A 19,705-nucleotide genomic window follows, 5' to 3' on the forward strand; every position below is an offset into this window, starting at 1 on the left:
AAATCTAGACTTTCTAATATATATGTTAAAAAATAACTTTTTAAAAGCTTTTGAGATGAAAAAACATTTAAATATACAGTTTGTCAAATTTATCATGAAAAATTTATTTCCTTTCTTTAAATAAATAATTCATTTAATTTAAAATATCATCAACTATTAACAATTTAAAGGAATACTCATCAATTTATTTATTTATAAATCATGAGTCAAATCTTAAATTTGTAAGTATAAAAATATTTATATATAAGGAAAAGCTAAATTAATAAAAATACAAACAATTTAAATAAAATTTTTTTTATATTTAATAATATTATTATTTATATTTTTATCTTTAGTTAAAATTTATTTAATTTAGAAATAGCATATATTCATTTTAGTTTTTTATCTTAATTGCAAATCTCTAGCGCCTATTTATAAAAATGAGTTTTTAGTTGTTAGCTCATCCTTGACTTTCTAACTTTAAATTAATTATGTTACTCGCTCAGTTTTGATTGCAGATACCATTTTTAGCTCTTAAAATTTGCTTCCATGCCAATAACTTACCTTAAAGACCTTTAGACTAATTTCCATAGAAAATTTATTCTTAATAAATTTATCTATTTTTAATAAGTAAGTTAATAAATGGAGTTTGGAATTTATTTGGATATAAAAATTAATAATTTTTATATGATATTTTAGTTATTTTTATGATAAGGAATAGGTCTTAATACTATTAATAAGAACAAGATTGCTAGGAAACTCATATTTAAGACAATTAACATAATTTACAATATTTATTAAAATAATAGATTATCTGTAAGTAATATCATTTATATTATGAATATACTCATTATAACTAATTTGCAAGATAGTTAATCAATATTATTTAACTACTATCTTTAATAAGGACTTACTTTTATCAAAAATATTAGAAAAATAAACTTAAAAAATAATAAGAACGAAGCTTTTAGCTATGGTGAAACCCTAATTAAATTTAGAAATATAACAAGAGATGCTCTTGTTTGGTTTCTAGCTAAATCCCAATAATAAGATTTTTCTTTATATTCCTATTGATAAAAAAAAATTTTATTAAAAAAAATGCTTTTGTTTTATCAAAAAACTTTTACTTAGTATAAAAGACCATACTTCTTCATATAAAGCAAGCTTTGTAATTTTTATCTATTTCTGTACAAACTAATGTAAAATGATGCAGGGATTAAAATGAACCATATTAAAAGTAATGGACCTATTAAAAATAGTAATATTTCAATGTGTTTTTAAGTATAGCATTCATCCTGCATTTCAGCAATAATATATAGATTGCCTCCCATATCTCTGCAAGAGGAAGACTATATCAATACTTTAATTATGGAAGAACTAAAGAATAAGTATATTAATATGAAAGAAGAAATCAAAAATGAAAAGTCATCTATCATCTTAAACATGTTTGTGAAGGATTTTACTAACTGGATCAACAAATAAATGGCAATTATTTAGAAATTAATAAATATAACTCTCATAGCATATAAAGGAATTTAGATATCATAGCTACTAAATATACAATCTAAATTATAAACTGTATGCTATACAGGATCACCACCTCCAACTTCAGCAACAGAGATAAATTATTAAGTCTATATGCCTAAATTATTTATTAATGCTAGAAACTATAAATAGTTGATAAGTATTTTAAAGTAAGAAGAAGCACTACTTATGTTTTGATTTTATAGTATAATTATTTTAAGTTTTCTCAAATAAAACCATTTCATTTTTTTTTATATTAATATCAGCTATTTTTAAATTTAGATGATTAAATAAGCACAAATTATTATCAATAGCAATAATAGAAATAAAATAGAGTAAGTTGAATTCTTCTTAGTGCATTATTAGCATTAAATTCGGCCATTACTTCTTCCATATTTTAATCCCCAAACAATTCCTTAAGAATCACAAGATTCACAAATAGCTCCTATATGTCCTATAGAGCATCCAAACTTATTTGTAGGATTTTCAGGGATACAAATTTACGGGTTAATACATTAATAAATTTAGTCTGAATGCTAATTCTTACTCCAATACCCATTTTATAATTGTATGGTATTTGAATAACAATTTTTAGAACCTATTGGGCATTTGAGACACTGCAAATTTTCAAATTAATTTGGATCTTGTAAACAATAATCACCTATTTAAAAAAATTTAGCTAATAGTTATTTGAAGCATATTTATGAATATTTATTTGATAAAAACTGAGAGATTTTTTTTATTGAGTTAATTTAAAAAAATATATTTTTTAAAAGGAGCAATAGTAATCAAAATATAAAATCGTTAAGATAAAATATCGGGTAAATTAATTCTTGAAGTGTTTTTTTAAAAGTAAATAAAAAATATTATGGGTGAGGGATAGGTAGATGCTAATTAATGAGAATTTACTATAAATAAAATTTAATGATATTAAGAAAGGGTAAAAATATTTAAGAATCTGAATTGCTTTAAGCAATAAGAGAATTTACAATTGGAGCATTTTTAGATCAGTAGGTAAAAAAAAATATTCTACCTTTAACCTATTTTTCCGCAATAAAAATAAATTAAAAAGTTTTAATATACTGTAAAAAATATATTTTCTAAAAGGAACTTTTCTACTTTTCTACTTTTTTACAACTTTTCTACTGTCAATAGATATTGCTAGGGGAGGTAGTTTCAAATAATTTATTTTATGTTTATATAACATATTTATCAATTAGGTGATATATGTCATTATATTAAACTTTACCTACTTTTATTTATAAATTTACTAAATATCTTTGAAAACTTATATTTATCTTTTATAGATTATTTGCATTTAAAATATTATTTGATCAGATATTGCAAAAAACATTTAATAAATTTTTATAAAATCCTTATCTCTTGAAATATTACTAAGAAGTTAAAAGTTAAAAGCTTTATTAAATAAAAATTTACCTTATTAGCAAGTAAAACATATTATATACTTCTACAAAGTTTGTAAAATTTCTCCTTACTAACACTTCCTAAAGTTAACATCAATAGAAATACTTAGCTCTTGATAGTCGAATTTAAAAGTTGTGGTATTTAAAATAGGGATAGGGTTAATTGTTTTAACTACAATAGAGGAGTTAGCATTAGGCTTATAAGAATAGGATACATTAAAAATGAAACCAAATTAATCAAAATTATAATTCTATCTGAGATCACCATAAAGCCCAACTTCTTAACTTTACAATTCAAGTAAATAGCTACCAAATTCAATCAGAATTTCTTAATTTATTGATATTGTATTTTTAAAAAAACTAACTTCTCTCATTTCTTCATCAATTAATCTCATTAATATAGGAGAAGATGTGCTACCACTTTATAAATTTTCTAATTTAGCATTTTAGATCTTTAAGTCATCTTATATTTAATTTTTAACATCCAAAAAAAATGGATAGGAACCTATATTTTTTCCATATAATTATGCATAGTTTTTAATAAAAGAATTTTAATTTTAGGTAAATTTCTTTCTGCTCACATTTATTTTTTATAAGACATAAGGTTATATGCCTTAATATCTAAAAGCACCTCCTATTAGAGCAGAATTTTATTTGAAAATATTATTTGTCATGTTTTAAATATCACAATTATTCAACAATAACGCTCCACCTGAGCCTTATTTACAAGAATTTTAAAAGAAAGCATTACCATGAAACTAAGAAAATATGCTACTGAAGCAATAAATAGATCCCCCATTTCCTGTTTTTGATTGGTTTTACTAAAATATGTTACCTAAAAAGATTATTTCTGATATTTAGTTTAAATAAATAGCTCCTCCATCAAGATAAGATAGGTTCATGATAAAATTATTATTTTTCATTATTAGCCTTGATATTTGTAACATATAAAAAACACTTGCGATGCTATTAGTCTCTATATTTTTTGTATCAACATTTTAAATAACTATGTAAGGGCTTTGAGATATGTAAATAAAACTATTTTACTTAAGATCAACTTTTTAAATTTAGATTGCATCTAAAATAAAGCTTTAGCTTACTTAAATTTAAATAAAGCCAGCTTCTGAATTTATGCTAGAGATAGATGTAAAATTAGAATTTGTTATTGTTAATTATTATGCATTAAGTATCATTAGTTGATTTGTTACAGAAAGAGAGTGCTAATAGTTGTAGTATGTTGATATTTTATTTTAAATATTAACTCCATTATCATTTTTTAAGTCATGTAAATTAATAAATCCTAGCATACTTGAATTTTTTATCTGAATATTTGAGAAATTCGAATTCAGTATTCCCTCACATTCTAAAATGAAATATTGTTAGCAATTAATTGAGCTATTTTAAGAGTTTTCTAATTTAAAATTTGCTAAATAAAAATCATTAAATAGTAAAGTTCGATTTACATTAGAAAATTTCAGTAAAGAAATGGATGAGAGTGAGTTAAATTTAAGAACATTAAATTGAATTTTAATGAAATTAACATATGGAGTTGCTTCAATTTAGAAAATAATACCTTAAAAGTCCACGTTTTAATTTATTATTATTTAATTTTAAGATGATTTCATGTTGCAAATACTAATTGAAGTAACATCTGTTATTTTGAATATTTAAACATTTTAAAATATATTCTCAAAAAGGTTAGTATTATTTATTGTAATTAAGTTTACTTATGAGATATTTATCATCGAGTTTTGTTTAAAGCTTGAATGTATAATATTATGGTTGATGTTCAAATTATTTATGGTCAATTAGTTTATATTACTAAATTTAAGTAAATTAATTGTATTATTAAATTGGCAATTCATAAAACTAATGTCCTGTATTACAACTATATCAATATATTAGAAAAGTATAATCTATTAGTTAATCTGTTGAATTTATTCTCCTTTAATCACTAAATTTTAGATAAAAAGATGATTGATGCCTTCAAATTATAGCTGATTATTACCAAAATCTGATAATTCTATGTCAATTAAAAACACTCTTACTAGTTTTTTAAATGTTTGATTTCCAAACAAAAACTGAGTTTTATTTAAGTTTTTAAGGGAAATTTTTAGGTTTTATAGTTTCAACTCTACGATATTTTAATCTGAACTATTTTGAGTATTTAGATAAATACTATTATTGTTTATAGCTTAAATGTTTAGCGAGTACTAGTTTGTCACAGAGCTAGAGCTAACAAAAGGATACTTTAAATCAGTTTATTCACCATTATTTATGTACATGCTATAAATAATATTCTAAATTAAGAGTTATTTTAGAGATAATAAATTCAAATAATCAATTTATTAATTTTTTGTTATTAAATCATTTTAATCTGTTCGTATTTGTAACTATGCAGAGCAAATATTATTTGAAAAAGAGCCAATATTTAGCTCAGCGGTGTATTATAAAGTATTTTCTATAGTTATAATCATCATATCAACAATTAAATATGAAGAATTTTGAAATTTTAATTAGGATGATAAAACCTTATAATTTTATATTTGTAAATAATCAATTAATTTAGGTTAAGAAAAAGGGTTAGCATTATAGAAACTAATTGAATTGTCGAAATATAAAACAAAAATATTTTTAAATCCAGTGTACTCAATATCTATTAGCGATTGGGTGCTGTTAAAATTTCTAATTAGTTAGAATAATTTGAGATCTTATCTTAAATATATACTTACAGAGTTTTATGAAAGCATAAATATGAAAGAGCCTTCAATTTTTAATTTTATACCTGAAGACGGTAAATTCTATTTAACAGTTTGCATTTTTAGATCATATACATTAACTCCTACAATTCTATCTGTATAGTAAATCCTTTAATAAAGAGGATCAAAGTAGATTTAAGATTATTGGTTTTAGAAATCTAATTGAGAGATTTACAAAATATCTCCTGTCTAAATATTTATTAATTATATACATTAATTTGTTAATATTATGATGTTCAAAGTATTGTTTATTCTAACAAGCTTTTTAATACTATCATTTTATTCTAATTTAAATTAAAGCTATTCAATTTTAATTTAAGTAGAAAGAGACTAGGAGTATTAAAATATTATCTTATACCATAAGTTTGTGTTTGCTGTTGAGCTGTATATTAAGTAGGAATCATCAATCATAATAAATTGACCTACTCCTGTTGATATATACATTAGTATAGAGAGTTATGGATTGGTTTGATTCTTTTAAAGAGAATATAAAGACTACTTTTAAGTCAAAAAAAGGATTTGGAAATCAGAGTCATTGATAAAAGTAACTATTTAAGAATCAAGCAGTTAAGAAAATATAGGAGTTATTCTAGAAGAAGTTATATTGTAGATTAATAGTTAATTAAATATTATTACATAAATTTAGGAGTCATTTTTATTGTAATAATTGAAGTAAAAGTATGAAGGATTTAGTTGCAAAAATTATTTAACATCCTTTACTTGACCATTGACTATATTTTTAAGAGTTGATTGACTATTATCAAATAAAATATATTGGTTTTAATTAATCTATAATAGATTTGGTATAGTACTATAAGGTAATAATTAATTTTAGTTAAACTCTAAGATAGAGTAATCAAAAACTTTTAAATTCAAATAGTCTGTAACAAATATTTAATTTTTATTAAAGCTGATGTAAATATCAAATATTGGAAGCTAAAATTGGTATTTGCAAATAAAAATGTTCTCATCATAATCAAAGATATAAAATATGTTGTTTGAGCTTGCAAAAAGTTTTCTCTTTATATGATCCCAAATCAATAATTTTTAGTAGGCATTTGAGTCATTTTATACCTTATCTAACTATTTTAATATTTTATTAAGAAAAAAATTTTTAAAAATTGAATTTATTAAATAACTTTGGTGAAAATAAAAGGATATTTTTATTAATAAAAAAATTACTTAAAATATTTTAACAATTTAATTGGTATCATAAGAAATAATTTCAATTTAGTTTTGATTATCAATTAGCATAACCAGATCAAGAATTTCATCGACAACTATTTGACTTTGATAATTATATTAATACTATAATTAGATAGTTTACATACTCACTTGAGTATTTATGTTATATATTACGACAGAATTACTGTAAGAAGAAAATAGCATCACTTATATTTGGTCAGACAAAAAATAAAACTTTTAATTAAAAAGTAATATAAAATTGTTTGTATAATTGAAATTTATTTATTTTCATACCTTAAAAAGATTTTCAAGAGTTTAAGTATTAAATGCTGGGAAAGATGTCTACAACAATTTATATGAATCTAAATTAAGTATTTTAAAACTTTAACTTTGATAATCTCCAATAATTATATTGCTACCATAGCCATTATAATAAATAGAATAAGGTAAAAAGTTTGCTGAATATTTAACAAACTTATAAATTTATTCTATTAAAGAGTACACTCTAAAGCTATATTAACTATAAAAGATGACCAACTATTTTTGTCTTTAAATAATAGTCCCATATAAGAATTATACATTAAATGGGTAATTGTTAGTGATGCAATTTAAAGAAATAGCCTTAAAAATAATATATGAAAAAATATTTTAAATTTTATTTTTAAATTATATTTATTTACTTTTAAGTTGAATATGCAATCTTAAAAGTTATCTATAAAAGCCATATATCCTAATTCTATATCGTAAGCAAGATTCATAAATAATTATTAAGACACGTAATGAAAAAGCTTTTTAATTTTTTTATGTCAAATAAGTAAAGAAAGAAAGTAAGTAATTGTTAAATAAATTTTTACAATTTCAAAATTAGATGATCTAATTAAAGCAAGATGATATCCAACAACTATTACCATATATTTTTAATATGGATAATAAAATCCTTTGTTATCGTACATATAATAGTACCTGTAATTTTAAGGAGTTAGCTAAATAGGTTGTAAGAAATCAATAACAATTTATGCTATTATCTTCTGGTATTTTATCACTCTTATTTAATTTGAATATATATTTAACTATATATCTAACTCATAAAAATTAACAACATATTAGTATTATTATGTATTTAAAAAATCATTATTTTAAAATTCATAACAAAATATTTATTTTACATCTACCATTTATTATAACCATTTATTATTAGCAGATAAAGGAATTTAAATATCGTTAAATTGATATGAATTATAATAAACATTTTTTTATACCTTAAATTTAAAAAAAAATTTTAGAAGTTAAACTTAAGTTTATATATTAATTTATTTTACCTACTATAATTAAAGATTTGGATCCTCTAAACTAATTGTAAGAGAGATCTTGGTATTTATAAATATTATCTAATTTTATTTATGTAAAAGGGTCTACAAGCTCTACCCATAGTACTCGTTTTGAAATAGTATAAGCTAATTTGTATCTCCATCATAGAATGATAAAGTGTAAGTAAAGCTGAGAATAAATACTTTGTTGTCATAGCTAATGAAATATGGTATGTATGCACCAGTAACTACTTCCTAGTTTAAAAAATATATAAAGATTTAAAAATTATTTTATATTGATATTACTTATAGGACCTTATTATTTTGAGTAGAGACAATTTAAACTGTATTATAAGGTTTTAAGCTAAAGATCTAATAGCTTAAATTTGGAGATAAATAATAAGAAATAATTTTTGTATATTTACTAAATACATTTTTCTAATAATTATTTAGAAGACTTATACTTATTATACCTCCAAAATAATCAGAATAATAAATAGTATCTTAGTTCAAATTAAAAAACCCTAACTAAATTGTACAAATATTATAATATGTTTTAGAGACATAAACAGGATTTTACTATTTTTTAAAAAATGATTATCTAATTAATTTTATTAAGATAAATATAATTAATTACATCTTTGTAAACATTGTAGATCAATATTTATTTGAGGTATTCTTATTACAAAGTTAAGAAACAAATAATATCACCAGTTCTATGTGAAACTTAAACGTCATTTACTATCTATCTTATTGAGAATTTATAGTTGTATTAGTTGTTTATTTAGTTATAATGAAAAATATGAAGCTATCTTAATTATGTATACAGTTCACTGATTACTAAATTATTTATATAAACTATCAACGTTTTTGTACTGTGGATATAGAACGGTTAATTAAAGAAAAATATTTGGTTAGGTGTAATATCTACATCACTAAACTAGTTTTCTAAAAGTATTTCAAAAGTATATAAATTTAATTCTCTTACTGTCAAAACACCATTTCTTATTCCAGTAAGTATTAATTTTTCTTCTTCTTTTACAACTATAAAGTTGTATAATAAAAAGCCTCCAACTTCTGCTTGGTCAGGATAATAAAAATCATCCCAAAAATAGAATTATTTAGCAATTTATCTTGATTCTAAATCATATTAGTAAGCAATACCATGACCTTTTAGTTCTAATATTTAATTATTTGTAGCAGTATCTAAAAAATTAACTGACGGTGTATTAAATAATAATTAAGTATAGTAATAAGCATGTTATTCAGATGAGAAATACATTTAACTAGAATTTACAGTGGTTAATTGGCTTTAAGTAAGCTCTTAAATTTATATATCTTACATTATTTTAGTTAGCAAATATATTTTATTATTATTTTAAAAAACGTCTAAAGAAGTGAGTGAGCAAACTAAAGGTTAAGATAATTTAACAGTATAAGAAACAGTAAAATTATTTTAATTAAGGTTGAAAATATAAAGTAGATCTTGTTTTTGAGAGAAATAGACATCTTTAGTCTTCCAAAAGCAATCAGAATGAAAGAAAGTAAGTGGTAAAGTGCTTGTAATTTCTGTAACTTATTTATTTGAGCTAATTTAGATTACTTAAATTGCTGTTTAATTTTGACCACCAATTAGAGTCAAAATCTATATATTTAGATATAAATATTTTATTTTAATATTAATAAAATAGTATTTTTACTTTATTAGATCTCATTATTGAGTATAGAATAGTCTATGGAGTAATAGATTTGATTAATGAAGGAGCTTGACCAAATATTATTTAGTAAAAATCTATTTTATTATTTTGATAGAATACCCACAAATTTTGTGTATCTAAATTTTCCATTTAAAGAGTGTTCTATGATGAATACTATAAAAGTATATTCTTGTTAAATTATTAATCATAATAAAAAATTGTATTTGTATTGTTGATTGTAAGGATAAATTGATCATTTTTTTACTGATAATTTTAAACGCTGAATATTTAATTTAACATATCTGATGAATTATCAACAACAGAAAATTAATAAGATTGGAAGTTATATTAGACTATAAAACCTGTTTATGTCAAAAAAGTCATTTTCATTCCATCTAAGTAATATACATTACTTATTTATTAATTAAATGTAATATTTTATTATAAAAGTAAACCTCTAGTGATATAAAAAGTGAAAACTTGGGTATCCATATTCATACAAGAAAGTATTTTATTTTGAGTTGATTTTTCTACTATTTGCACACAATTTGCTATCTATTATTAATTTTGGAAGCTTAAATAGGAAATAAACATAAATAATTTATTTACAGATGCTAATTATGGAAAAGTATAATAAGCTAAAGGTACAAGCTAAGGAATTGATTTCACAATAACTTTGCCATATTCATCAATCTAAAGCATAGTGCTATTATCTTTTTTCGAAAATTAAAAAAAATATCAAAAAATTTTCACTATTTGGAGGAGAAATAAGATATTTCATTATATTAATTTTAATTTTTAATATAGCAAAAGAAAGTTAATGATTAAACAAATAAGTGTTATTAAAAAACAAGCAAATTTTTGATAAAAAAAATAAAATATTTAAAATTTTCATTATTTTTATTCATTTGACGTTTAAATGACTTTTTAATTATTTTATTCAAAGCAGTAAGGATAAAATTCAGTATTTTAAAAATCTACTTTTTTACAAAATTTATTGAATTTAAAAATAATCATCATTCAAAATACAATTTTTATGTAGAATTTAATTACCATTATAACTCTTTGCAAAATTTAATAACTCTAATTCGCAGTAAAATATCAAATAAGCAAATTTTCTTTTTAAATATAATAAGCTAAAAATATTATTTATAAAATAGAATTGTAGATTCAAAACTAACTCAGCGATTAAAATAACTAATAATTAAAAAAATAACAAAAAACTATCATTAAAATACAAAAGAAGCATTGTCTTAAATGCAAAAGAGGAATTAAGACATTTTTAAAAATTATTTTAACAAGTTTTTTTATGAAGATACAATCATTTAAAAAATAGAGTAAATTTTTTAAAAATTAACTTTAAATTTTTAAATTATGAGTGCTTTCATAATAACAAATTTTATAATAGCTTATTACCTTAATTTAAAATAGATTAAAAATTATTTTTTAATATTATAAATAGTATTTCAAATAATCATTTGTTAGTGATATTGATAAAATTAAAATAAATTCAATGAAGATAGTTAAATTCTATTTGATGAATTTGATCATTATCTACAAATATCGATAGTATCAATTTAGACAAAAGAAAATATAATGATAAAATTTTAATCTTTTCGTTTAAATTGATTTTATTATAATTAACTGATTATCTAAAGAAAAAAAACAATAAAATTAGAGTTTTTGGTGATCTTTTGCTAAAATATTTTTTCCCTCTTTTTTTATGAAAAAAAAAGTATATTTTCATATTTAGTTTAATTTTCATTATGCATATATAGACAATTATATTCAATTATTGAAGGATATTTAAATTAAATTCAATAACCAAAAAAAAATTATTACCTTCACTGATGGATGTACTATAGAACTATATTTGACCAACTGCTTAAGTTTCAGGTATATAAGATAAAAAAGGGCAGATTTATAGCTAAATGCAGGTGTTAGAAGAAGAATCTAAGGAATAACTATTAGATTAAATGCTGCATTAATATACACATTCTCCATCAAGTAAATATTAACCATCTAAACAATTCGCAATGCATCCTTACTGAAGTAAAAAAAATGCTATGATTTTTAAAAAAATAAGTGATTAAATTACTTTATTCTATGGGTCCAAAGAGTATCCAGGTAAGCATTAATAGCATTCAGTAGATGAGCAGCTTGAGCAAAATTTAGAAGCGCAAGAAACACATTCCATGTTTTAGTTTTCATATGTTCCACTAGAACAAGATTGGACACAGTTATAGCTATTCTGATCAAAATAAAATGGATATTTACATCCAAGGCACTCAAAGTTTTTATCGCTAGAGCAATCTTAGCATACCTAGCTACATTAACTAACACTATCTTTTTGACCAAAAGAAATAAAAGTTATATTTAGTATTAAGTGAATAATTATCAAAATCTTCTACTTCATCAACTTTTAAATATTTTTTTGTGTGCTTGATTGTAATCTTTCGTTTGTTATCTATATTCTTATTATACAACTTTTCCAAAATAAACAAGTAAATTTAAACACAATGAGAAATATAATAATAAGATCACTATTTTATTTATAACTGATTTAAAAAATAAAAATACTCTATTTTATATGTTAAAGAATAAAATATATATTTAAATAGGAACTCTTCCACAATTAAAATTAAAAAATTATTATTTATAATAGTAAAATCATCGCCTAACAATCAAAACCCCATCATCCCATCACCTAATATTCTATTTCGAAATTTATTTTTTTGAGGGAGTGTGCAAAATCAGTGTGCACAATAACCGAAGTCCTTATATCTATTCAAAAAAAAAATCTAATAAAAATAATTATACCATAACCATCAAAATATAAAAATCAAATTCCAAACCATAAAATTAAAACAATCAAATAAGACAAATCTCGACCTCATCAGTCTTAAAATTCAAACAAATATTATTAAAAAATTGTGCTCTTACATATTTAAGCAAAATAAATACTTAGAAACAGCTCAATTTTTCCTTCACACAAAAACAATTTACATCCATTATTCTATTCTAATTTTGTCTATTACATGTGAGCATAACGAGTACGTGTGCTAATGTAGAGAAAATATTTCTGGAGGCCAATAATCTATTTAAAAAAATTCAATAAAAAAATAATCAAAAGAATAACAAATTAAAATCAATCAAATCAATCAAATCAAAACCGTTCATAATACAACCATCACATATACTAAACAACCTTAGAAAACCAACCATTAATTTATTAAAAATTCATTTTAGTACAATTCTTATTTCAAATGTAAAAATTGTAAATATTCAAAGTAAATTAAAGGATAGTTTCATAATAAAGCCTGGTATATACTATTAAATTCGTAGGGATCAGCATTTTAAATTTCAATTTATAATTGATCTGTTTACTTTAATTATAAATTTTTTTTCACCAAATAATAGAGTCAAATTTCATTAGAAATACTGTATATCTGTTGTTCAATAATCTTTCATAATGCGAAATTAATACTTTTTTATGCTGTAACAGTTATTTTTTGTGCTACTGTATGGTATAAAAATCTTGAACTGGATTTTAAATAATACATAAAATTTATGTCTTTGCTTATTTTGATTGCATGGCTCTTTTTAATTTTAAGTCAATTAATTATCGAGATTTATTATATTTTTGGTTAATCCTCACTTTATGAGGAATGATAATCTTTAAACAAAATTTTATTAATTGTTATTTATTTTTTGAAAAGTAGTTCATGAATTTGCTTTAACTTTTGTTACAACTTTTAGTGTGGGATTGTGAAATCTAATTTATAAAAAGTGATTTCAAAAATAAAAAACTATATATTAATTTATTTATTATTATTTTGATAGGAATTTTGCAATTATTTAAAATTTATTTACAGATTTTAGTATGTGATAAAGAACCAAGAGTACATTTAAACATGAATTAAGCTTTAAACGATATATGTAATTAATTTAATAAAATAATTGACAAAAAAATAAAAAAAATGTTAATAATTTTTTAAATCATCTTTGCGATTATAGCTTCTATATTAACCTTAGCAATATACTCACTTGTTCTTTATCCTTTCTTCTGGTTTATATTAATGAAATATAAGTATGGGGATAAAATAAAAGTTTTCTTTAACATAGGCTAGGGAATGCTGAAAGAATACAAAAAAGGCCTAATTGAAAAAAATGATGGAGTTGCATTCATTCGCAATATGCATCAAAAAAATTTAAAGGCTATGGCTTTCAATTATGGATCAAAAGTAGGGTTTAGCTTTTTAGACCCTGAACTCATAAAATAAGTTCATCAAAACCATGAATATTTCATTAAAATGGATGCAACTATGGCTGTCACATTTTTATTTGGTAATTCAATCCTTTATGCTAAAGGAAAAGAATGGCAAAAACAAAGATAATTCTTAGGGAAATCGTTCCATTTTGATGAGATAAAAAGTTATTTTCCTTAAATCAAAGAGATATGCTAAAATACATTTAGAAATACTTATCAAAAGTTGACTAATGAAGAACAAATCAATATATAAGCTGTAAAAATATGTGAAACAGTTACTTCAGAAGTGATATTTAGAACTTTTTTTGGAAAAACTTCTCAAAATTTAAACATTACAAAGAAAGATGGTAGCTAAATTTTACTTGCTTTTGAGCTTGTGGAAGTAGTTAAGAGTGCATTTTAAATGTTGACCATTGATAAAATAGCCCTTATAAAATGGATTTTTCTATAAAGAAACAGTGCTAGATATTTTAGGACTGAAAAAGAAGAAGATTTATTTTAACGCCTTACTGCTATAAAGGAATGTTGTCTTCAAATAGTATAAAAAAGAAGAGATGAACTGATAAAAGAACCTACTTAAGCGAAAAAAATTTTCTTAGATTAATACTTAATTGATACAATGCAAAACTAATCAAGCTAAGTTACTGATGATGAAATTATTGATAACTTTTGCGGTATGTTTTTTGCAGGTACTGACACCACTGCTAACATGACTGGAGTCGCTCTATACTATCTTTCAATCTACCCCGAAATTCAGAGATAGGCTAGAGAAGAAATAATAAAAATACTTTCTTCTAAATCAAATGATAAAAACCCTGACTCACTATTCAGTTAGTTTTCTATTGAAGACCTCTCAAATCTAGACCTAATTAATTCTATTTTGAAAGAATCTATGAGATTAATCCCACCTGCAATTTAAGTATTCCCAAGAATTGCTTGCTAGGACATTAAAATTGGAGAATTTGAGATCAAAAAAGGATAATTAGTTACTACAAATTTTGTTTACAATCAATCAAATCCTGAAATATTTCCTAAGCCAGATAATTTTGATCCATTTAGATGGATGAATGAAGATAAGTAAGTTTAATTAATATTTATATTTTTAGAAAATATTTATCATTAATTTAACAAATAGCACTTAGAGTAATACATTTAACTTTACTCCTTTCTCTTAAGGCCCAAGAAATTGTATAGGTCAGCATCTTGCAATGATAGAAGGCAAATGCATGTTAGTTTATATTTTGCTTCTATTTGATATTCTACCAAATCCATCAGTTTTGGTGGCGAAGGAAGTCAAAGTAATATATGGGTTTTAAAACGATAATCTAATTTATTTCAAAAAAAGATAAAATATAATTTGAATAATTATATTTCATATTAAATAATTCTATTTAATTGAAGTTCTTTTTATACATACATAATATTAAAACAAAATAAATTTAATTATTATTAAAAAATTTGTAAAAATAAAAAATAAAATTTTATTTATTACTGAATAATAAAATGTTTCATTCATAGCATCAAGATTTAAATATTAATTAAATTATGAAAAAATAAATTTACCAAAATTAAATAATAAAGATAAATAGAACAATAATTAAAAAAGATTTTTTAAAAAGCATCATTAACTGTTTTATTAAATTTTAAATTAAATAAACATTTTTTAAATATATGGTAAAAGGATAAGATTAGAATATATTAACATTTCTTATGCATGTAAAACTTATCAATTTATTTATTTATTCTTTCCAAAGATATATTTTATATTTTATAAAAGTAAAATGTAATCATGATGTTTCCATCTTCTTTTTATTTTATAGTGAGGAACATTATATTGTAACAGGAATCTTAAAAAAATTTTAAAAAAATATCTTAATAATATTTTAAAAATAAATTGATAATAATTAATTTATTTGTATTAAAAAATCTACCTTCTTTAATAAATATTAATTTTTGTACAAATTATTTTAAATAGAAGCTAATTTTATAAAAAAGTCTAATTTTGATTTAAAAATTAAAATATTATTTATTTCATAAAAATATTTAGATAAAATTCATTTTGTAAAAACTATTTGAATTGATATTATTTATTTGCTTTTAATAAAAAAAGAAATAAATTTTTAAACCTGTTGATATAAAATATATATATTGGCTTATGAATAAATTTTGTTGTTCTTTTATTTTATTTATAACGGTTTTTTAAAAAGGAAATAAGAATAACTCGTCTTATAGTTGTTTACACTTAAAATTAAGAAAAAGAATATATGAAGAAATTTCTATGAATTTTTTTGAGATACTTTAATTAAATCATAAATAGCGTCATAAACACTAATAATAAGAAATTTATGATTTGAATTATAGTAAGGTAATCAGTCAGTTTTCCATCTTTCTAATCTTCTCAATATTTTTAAATTCAAATATACATTTTTATTGAAAATATATTATTTTTAGGATTATTTAAAAAGATTTGAGTCTATTTTATCTTTTTAAATTTATTTTTTATGTAAAATTATGGTTTTATTCAAGCATCAAGAATTAAAACCTATTAATAAGCCTTTAAAGTCTATTTATAGTGCAATTTAGCTTTATGCTTATTTTTTAGAAATTGATTTAAATAATAATATATAAATAGAAATATTTATTGTTGATTGATCTAAGATCAGTCACTTTAATAATTAAAAATCTTTCTTTTCTACTTTTTACAAGAAATGCTTCCAATATTGATTTGATTATTCAAATAATTATTATAAATTTATAATTTTAAAATAAAACCTGGAACATCTATCTAACTCATGTTGAAAATTCTTTTTACTTTTTTAGGTTTATTCCTGTTGCTTTTGGTTTTTGTAGTCTACAAAGTTTTTATCTACCCATATTTGAGATTATCTACTTTCTCAAAGAAACATGGAAAAAAAGTTAAAGTTTACTTTAATTTTGGGGTAGGCCTTTTAAAAGAATACAAATAGAGCTTAAGCTAATACAAAGATAGTTTAGCTTTCTTCCGTAATTTACACCAGAAGAGTTTGTAAGCTATCGCTTTTTGCTTTGGTACCAAAGTAGGATTGATTTTTGTAGATTCTAATTTAATTAAATAGGTGCACTAAAATCATGAAGCTTTTATGAAGATTGATGCTTCTATGGCTATAATATATTTATTTGGTGACTCTTTACTCTATGCTAAAGGTAAGGAATGGTAACGCTAAAGATAATTTTTAGGAAAATCGTTCCATTTTGAAGAAATTAAGAATTATCTACCTTCAATTAAAGAGACATCTATGAAATTATTTGGAGAAATCAAAGAATAGTTAAAATAATCAGATCAAATAGAAATATAAGTTGTTAAAACATGTGAATCAGTTACTTCTGAAGTCTCTTTTAGAGTTTTCTTTGGATAAACATCTTAAAATTTGAAAATTACAAAAGAAGATGGAAGCTAAATTTCAGTTGCTTAAGAACTTGTTTCAACAATTACTAATTCCTTTCAAATTCTATAGAATGATAAAATATCACTCATAAAATGAATTTTTTTCGAAAGAAACACTATTAAATATTTTCCTACTAAAAATGAGTAGAATTTGCAAAAGCGTTTGATTGAGATTAAGAAATAATGTATGTAAGTTGTTGAGAAACGAAGAATAGAGCTCATAGAAGTTATAAAATCTGCTAAAAATAACTTTTTGCATTAATATTTAAAAGAAATGATAGTAAATGAAAAATCAAAAATATCTAATGAAGAAATCATAGACAACTTCTTGGCCTTATTTTTTGCTGGCACTGACACTACAGGGAACATGACAAGAGTAGCTTTATATTACTTATCACTCTACCCAGATATTCAAAACAAAGCAAGAGAGGAAATAATCAAACTGGCATCATCTAGAACAAAGTCAACCAACCCTGTTGATCTATTTAACTCATTAACTTTTGAAGATATTCAAAATCTTAATTTCTTAAATTCTGTACTGAAAGAGTCTTTGAGGTTAATACCACCAGCAATTGAAGTTTTCCCAAGAGTTGCTATTTAAGACATCCAAATTGGAGATTTTGAAGTTAAAAAAGGAGATTTTATAAATACATTCTTCATTTACAACTTTTCCAACCCAGAAATATATCCTGAACCAAATAATTTTGATCCTTCAAGATGGATGAAACAAATAGAGTATTTATTTAATATTCATAAATAATTAGTTAACATTAATGTATTTTTTTAATGAATAAAAAGTTAGTAGAATACATTTAATTTCACTCCCTTCTCATTAGGACCAAGAAATTGCATTGGATAGCATCTAGCCATGATTGAAGGAAAATCTATGCTAGCTTATATACTATTAAATTTTGAAATCTTTCCAAATAAAAACTAAGAAGTTGTAAAAGAGATGAAAATAATATATGGATTTTAAAAAGACAACTTAGTTTATTTTAAAAATAGAAGTTAATGATAAAATGATCTTTTTAATTAAATTATTTAAGAAATAAAAAACTTTATGTCATTTTAAAATATTTTTCTATATTTTTGAAAAAATAATTTGCTTATGAAAATTGATTCTTAATTAGAATTTTTTTTTGAAAAAAGATTTTTTAATTTGTTATAGATAAATATAATTATTAATAAATATTATTTACGGTTTTTAATTTATTTTTGAAATAAATTTTCTTAACGAAATTTATATGCAAGCAATTTATTTAAGCACATTTGACTAACCTCAAATACATCTATTTATAACCAAAAAAATATATAATTATCTAGCAATATAGCCAAATTAAATTAAACTCTTTTAAAAAAATTTTATTTTTTTATTAGCTCAAATAAAAAATAATCAAATAAAAATGAAAAAATTAATGAATTATTTAAAATAATAATTTATTTGTTTATTTTTAAGGATTCCATTATGTTGTTTATTAAATAATCTGTTATAATCTTTAATCAAAATATGATGGTAGCAAATTTTTATTTATTCCTTTTTGATGAATAATAAATTTAAATTCATTTAAAATTTCTCATTAAATTAATGTGTAAAGAGAATTGATTTTAATTTACATTCTTCAAATAAATATTTATTTGTTTTTATGTTTGAAAATTTAATAATGTATTTTTCACAAAAAAGAAATTTAATTCCTTCAATATTTTTCAAAAAAAAACATAAATAAAATTAAACATTAAAAATAAACTTGATTTTATTTTTAACATTCCAAATAAAAAAAAGAAGTAGAAACAAATATGATTTTAATTATTTTAAATGTAATTTTATAAAATAGAATATTAAATTTGTGGAAAACAAATTAATTAAAATAAAAACAATTTAAATAAAACTTATTTTTATCTATAATAAAGTTATTATTTAAATTTTTATCTTTTATTTTAGAAATAGCATCTATTCATTTTAGGTTTTTATCTTAATTGCAAATCTCTAGCGTCTATCTATAAATATGAGTTTTTAGTTGCTAGCTAATTCCTGACTATCTAGCTTTGAATTAACTATGTTACTAACTCTGATTTAATTGAAAAGACCATTTTTAGCTCTTAAAATTTGCTTCCACACCAATTACTTACCTTAAAGAT

At 21.6% G+C, this 19,705-nt stretch overlaps 6 protein-coding genes across 6 annotated transcripts; 4 read left to right on the forward strand and 2 right to left on the reverse strand. All coding sequences in view use genetic code 6, as the record gives it.

Moving 5' to 3' along the window:
* Nucleotides 1-368: 368 nt before the first annotated feature.
* On the reverse strand, nucleotides 369-8,612 carry TTHERM_00198300 (transmembrane protein, putative; the record flags this gene model as incomplete). The annotated part of the gene is made up of 9 exons (XM_001007011.2): nucleotides 369-1,046; nucleotides 1,107-2,164; nucleotides 2,941-6,769; nucleotides 6,869-7,105; nucleotides 7,166-7,492; nucleotides 7,552-7,659; nucleotides 7,726-7,915; nucleotides 8,191-8,433; nucleotides 8,485-8,612. 9 exons carry the CDS (start codon nucleotides 8,610-8,612, stop codon nucleotides 369-371), a joined length of 6,798 nt encoding a protein of 2,265 aa, XP_001007011.2.
* A 556-nt stretch (nucleotides 8,613-9,168) lies between these two features.
* Nucleotides 9,169-9,687, reverse strand: TTHERM_000198318 (transmembrane protein, putative; the record flags this gene model as incomplete). The annotated part of the gene is made up of 1 exon (XM_012795347.1): nucleotides 9,169-9,687. One exon carries the CDS (start codon nucleotides 9,685-9,687, stop codon nucleotides 9,169-9,171), a length of 519 nt encoding a protein of 172 aa, XP_012650801.1.
* A 2,294-nt stretch (nucleotides 9,688-11,981) lies between these two features.
* On the forward strand, nucleotides 11,982-12,398 carry TTHERM_00198319 (transmembrane protein, putative; the record flags this gene model as incomplete). The annotated part of the gene is made up of 1 exon (XM_001471046.1): nucleotides 11,982-12,398. One exon carries the CDS (start codon nucleotides 11,982-11,984, stop codon nucleotides 12,396-12,398), a length of 417 nt encoding a protein of 138 aa, XP_001471096.1.
* Nucleotides 12,399-13,789: 1,391 nt separating this feature from the next.
* TTHERM_00198320 (cytochrome P450 family monooxygenase) lies at nucleotides 13,790-15,506 on the forward strand (the record flags this gene model as incomplete). The annotated part of the gene is made up of 3 exons (XM_001007013.2): nucleotides 13,790-13,814; nucleotides 13,893-15,222; nucleotides 15,281-15,506. The coding sequence occupies 3 exons, from the start codon at nucleotides 13,790-13,792 to the stop codon at nucleotides 15,504-15,506; spliced, it is 1,581 nt and encodes a 526-aa protein (XP_001007013.2).
* A 1,431-nt stretch (nucleotides 15,507-16,937) lies between these two features.
* On the forward strand, nucleotides 16,938-17,666 carry TTHERM_000198339 (cytochrome P450 family monooxygenase; the record flags this gene model as incomplete). Its single annotated transcript, XM_012795348.1, has 1 exon — nucleotides 16,938-17,666. The coding sequence occupies one exon, from the start codon at nucleotides 16,938-16,940 to the stop codon at nucleotides 17,664-17,666; it is 729 nt and encodes a 242-aa protein (XP_012650802.1).
* A 90-nt stretch (nucleotides 17,667-17,756) lies between these two features.
* On the forward strand, nucleotides 17,757-18,584 carry TTHERM_00198340 (cytochrome P450 family monooxygenase; the record flags this gene model as incomplete). The annotated part of the gene is made up of 2 exons (XM_001007015.2): nucleotides 17,757-18,304; nucleotides 18,368-18,584. The coding sequence occupies 2 exons, from the start codon at nucleotides 17,757-17,759 to the stop codon at nucleotides 18,582-18,584; spliced, it is 765 nt and encodes a 254-aa protein (XP_001007015.2).
* Between the last annotated feature and the right edge of the window lie 1,121 nt (nucleotides 18,585-19,705).

The sequence above is a fragment of the Tetrahymena thermophila genome, assembly GCF_000189635.1.
Source record: "Tetrahymena thermophila SB210 genomic scaffold scf_8254815, whole genome shotgun sequence".
In the NCBI taxonomy this organism is placed as follows: domain Eukaryota; phylum Ciliophora; class Oligohymenophorea; order Hymenostomatida; family Tetrahymenidae; genus Tetrahymena; species Tetrahymena thermophila.